The 3,280-nt window shown below is 28.6% G+C and overlaps 1 protein-coding gene across 1 annotated transcript; it reads left to right on the plus strand.

Moving 5' to 3' along the window:
* The first annotated feature begins 1,350 nt into the window (after nt 1-1,350).
* On the plus strand, nt 1,351-2,338 carry LOC111631754. The gene is made up of 2 exons (XM_023376061.1): nt 1,351-1,515; nt 1,874-2,338. The coding sequence occupies exons 1-2, from the start codon at nt 1,453-1,455 to the stop codon at nt 2,336-2,338; spliced, it is 528 nt and encodes a 175-aa protein (XP_023231829.1). The 5' UTR covers nt 1,351-1,452.
* Nucleotides 2,339-3,280: the final 942 nt, after the last annotated feature.

Raw genomic sequence — 3,280 nt, forward strand, 5'->3', positions numbered from 1 at the left:
AAAAAAAAAACAAGTATAGAGAAACAGTATAAACAGGCAGAGCCGTGGACACCGATCATTCGATGTTCACAGTTCTGGTCATTTACATTGGTACGTTTATTCGTGAAATAGAATACAGTTAAACTTCGATTTAACGCACTAATTCGGACCGAGGGCGTGCGATAAAGCCGGAAATTTGTTACGTAATAAGATTTTCCTAATGCACGTGTTAAAATGTTGACAAATGACTTGTTATAAAAATGTTAAAAACACAAAAATGTTCACATATCTACATGAACAGGGATGAAAAGCAAAGGTTTTACCCCTGTGGCCCGGTCTTGTACAGCAGCCGAGACAAAATATACGTGATGAAATTTTAAATACAAAACTTAGACGATCGTCTTAATATAGTTTGAAGTGTATAAAGAAAGATTAAGATTCAATGTGATAAAGAGAGAGACTAAACGAGAAGACAGAACAAAGCAATGGGTAATCGCTGATATGCGAACATTGCATTTAGAACTTTGAGTTTGTTAATTAAAGAACTTTGAAAATTCATGTTCAATATTAAATAAATCGAAGTAATACTTATTTATCGGAATGTCTTATACAGAGAATATTAAATCTTGCATTTGTTTTGTTTTAAGTCATTCACTGACAATTTTTATTGTGAGTTATCGAGTACAAAAACAATTTTCTGTTTAAAAGCAAAATAATTATTAAACTAAAACTTTAAATTCCATATAAATAGCATCTTTGTATAGATTATTTTCTTTAAATTCTATCAATATTCAAGCGTTTTTATTATGCATTAGTAAAGATGCAAGCATTTTACATCAACATGCAATAAACATTCTGTAATATTATAGCTTAACTTGACTTTGTGTGTGATAATTTGCACTTGATACACATTAATTAACATAAAATTATTTATGCTTTTATAGCTTGATAAAATTTCAACAAATTTTTAAACATAACCTAATTAAGTTTTGTAAATTGTTATTAATTAACAAAGTAAATTTATTGTAATTCTGAGCTTTTCATATAAAATAAATTCAAATGTAAAATTATAAAATATAACTTAAATATTTTTAAGTCTTCAAAATATCTTTTGTCAGTTCTCATTTGATCTGTTTATTTCGTGTAATCTATTTGTAGCTTTACTCTCAAATTCACATATAACACTTGAATTCATCTTACTTTTAAAAAATCAATTTTTCAAAAATATTTCCTCAAAATTGATGAAAAAACTTTATGGGTTAATTGTACCTAAATAACCTAAATTGTACCTATATACATATCTATTACTTATAGCACTTGAATTCATCTGTTTACTAATGACTGTGTTTTGGGGTTTTCTTTTATACTTTAGTTTCTGATCCTGAAACTGCTGTTGGTGACACAAACCAACCGTCCCCAATTAATCTCGATGGCATCAGCGCTGAAGATTCAGCGAAAATAACTAAACAAGAAATGATCTCTAATATTACAGAGACTGACAATGACGACTCAGATGATATGGAATTATTTTCACTCGTAAGTTTAAATTTAATTAAATTGTTTCAAACTAAATTGTTAATCCTTATATCACTTAAAAGCTGATTATTGGTAATGCACAATCAGACGAAAACGTTCTATAATATTTAAATTGACTCTACATTTTTTTATTATTATATAAATTTAGCCTTGCTTAATTGAATTATTATCGTTGGTGATGGTAATCGGGTTCATTTTCTATTGCCTCTGTTTTCAAATAAACCTGTAATAAAATCTTCATTGGCATTATGTTAATTTATGATAAAACTATTAAACATAAATTTAACTTTATTGTTTAAGTTAACGTAATTTTCAAGAAATATTTCAAAATCTTATTTCTCATAATTCTGTTCACCAGGAAGATGCTTATGTTCCATTGACTCCAAGACAAATTTTGGTATTGGAAAACGAAGCTCACAGAACACTAAAGCATGAACTGATGAGTTTAGATGTTCTCTGTCATGCTCTTGGTATTATCTACGAAGAGGAAGAACATGAATTATCGGAAGACGAGAACCTCGATCATACAAAGAGTATATCGGAACAAAATATCTCTTCTTCTCATCAGTTAAATGACGTTAATCAATTGGAACAGCAAAGCTTTGAATCTACTTTGCTAACATCCTCGATGACAATCGACATTGAAGGTGATAATTGTATTGGAATTAAGTGTGATCCATCTGTTATTTCACGGATGACAAAACAATCAAGAGAGATGACAGAATTCGTTGAAGGTAAGGTTACAAATAGCAGATTGCAAAGAATTATTAAATTTTCAAAACAATTTATTGAAAAATTGTTAACGAAATACAATCGAATTTAGAAATTTTTCACTCTGGTGTACTATTAGTAAATTGTAAAGTTTAGCATTAATTTTCCATACATAGTTTTTCAGTCGTTTGATGTTTATTATTCCGATAAAAATCCGAAATAAAGAATAAATTTCCGAATATTCTTTTATTTATGGAAATGTTTCATTTATTCAATGAAAAATCTTCAAAACATTCACGTATCTGGACAGAAGCAAATGACAAGTCACTGTGATAACTTCTGATTTTCAACATTACTTATTTAGTGTTAAATAATTAAAATTTCTTTACAAATGAACATTCAGCATGCACCGTGGTAAATCGTTATGTTTATTCACGCATTTTTAGTAATATTACGGGGTCGTTTCCTGGCATAACGTCTTTCGAGTGTTCTCGTCCAGTGGGAACAAAACACGGCGCCGTTAAACTACCGAAACGAGCTTTTCATTTTAAAATGTTTATTTACAGTGCATATTTGACATCGACTAAAGGGAAAATTATTTGATTTTGTATACAGAATAGTCTACTTTTAAGGATGGTTTGAATTCAGGTGCATTAATACTCCGTTCTATTAATACTTTGAGCATTATATGCCCGACGTTAGTAATACATTGCCGAGTTGCCTGCACAAAAATACTTTACAATTCCTGAAATACATCAGGAAATTACTATATTTTTTATATTAATACCTTGTGAATTATAGTTTTGATTTTTTTAATTCGATCAGTGTGGGATGTTATAATTACTTGCTACTTAAACATCTGTACTGCTCCTGTGACATTCTTTATAGGTTTTAGATTTTATATAATTGCATTAAATCATAATTGCATAGTTTAAATTCGATAACTCATCGTAGTTTTTAATTTTTATTCGCTAATTACTGTTTGAAATACACCAATTATTTGTTATTGTATTAATTTGTGAGAGGAAATGTAATTGAATATTTATAAAATTAT

This window comes from Centruroides sculpturatus, unplaced genomic scaffold, assembly GCF_000671375.1.
Source record: "Centruroides sculpturatus isolate CEXI.00-Female unplaced genomic scaffold, Cexi_2.0 scaffold705, whole genome shotgun sequence".
NCBI lineage: Eukaryota > Metazoa > Arthropoda > Arachnida > Scorpiones > Buthidae > Centruroides > Centruroides sculpturatus.

Excerpts from the sequence above, each read along its gene's own strand:
- LOC111631754 (XM_023376061.1), top strand. The coding sequence starts at position 1,453 with ATGATCTCTAATATTACAGAGACTGACAATGACGACTCAGATGATATG. Across the intron at positions 1,516-1,873 it reads ATATGGAATTATTTTCACTC|GAAGATGCTTATGTTCCATT; the intron begins GTAAGTTTAAAT and ends TCTGTTCACCAG.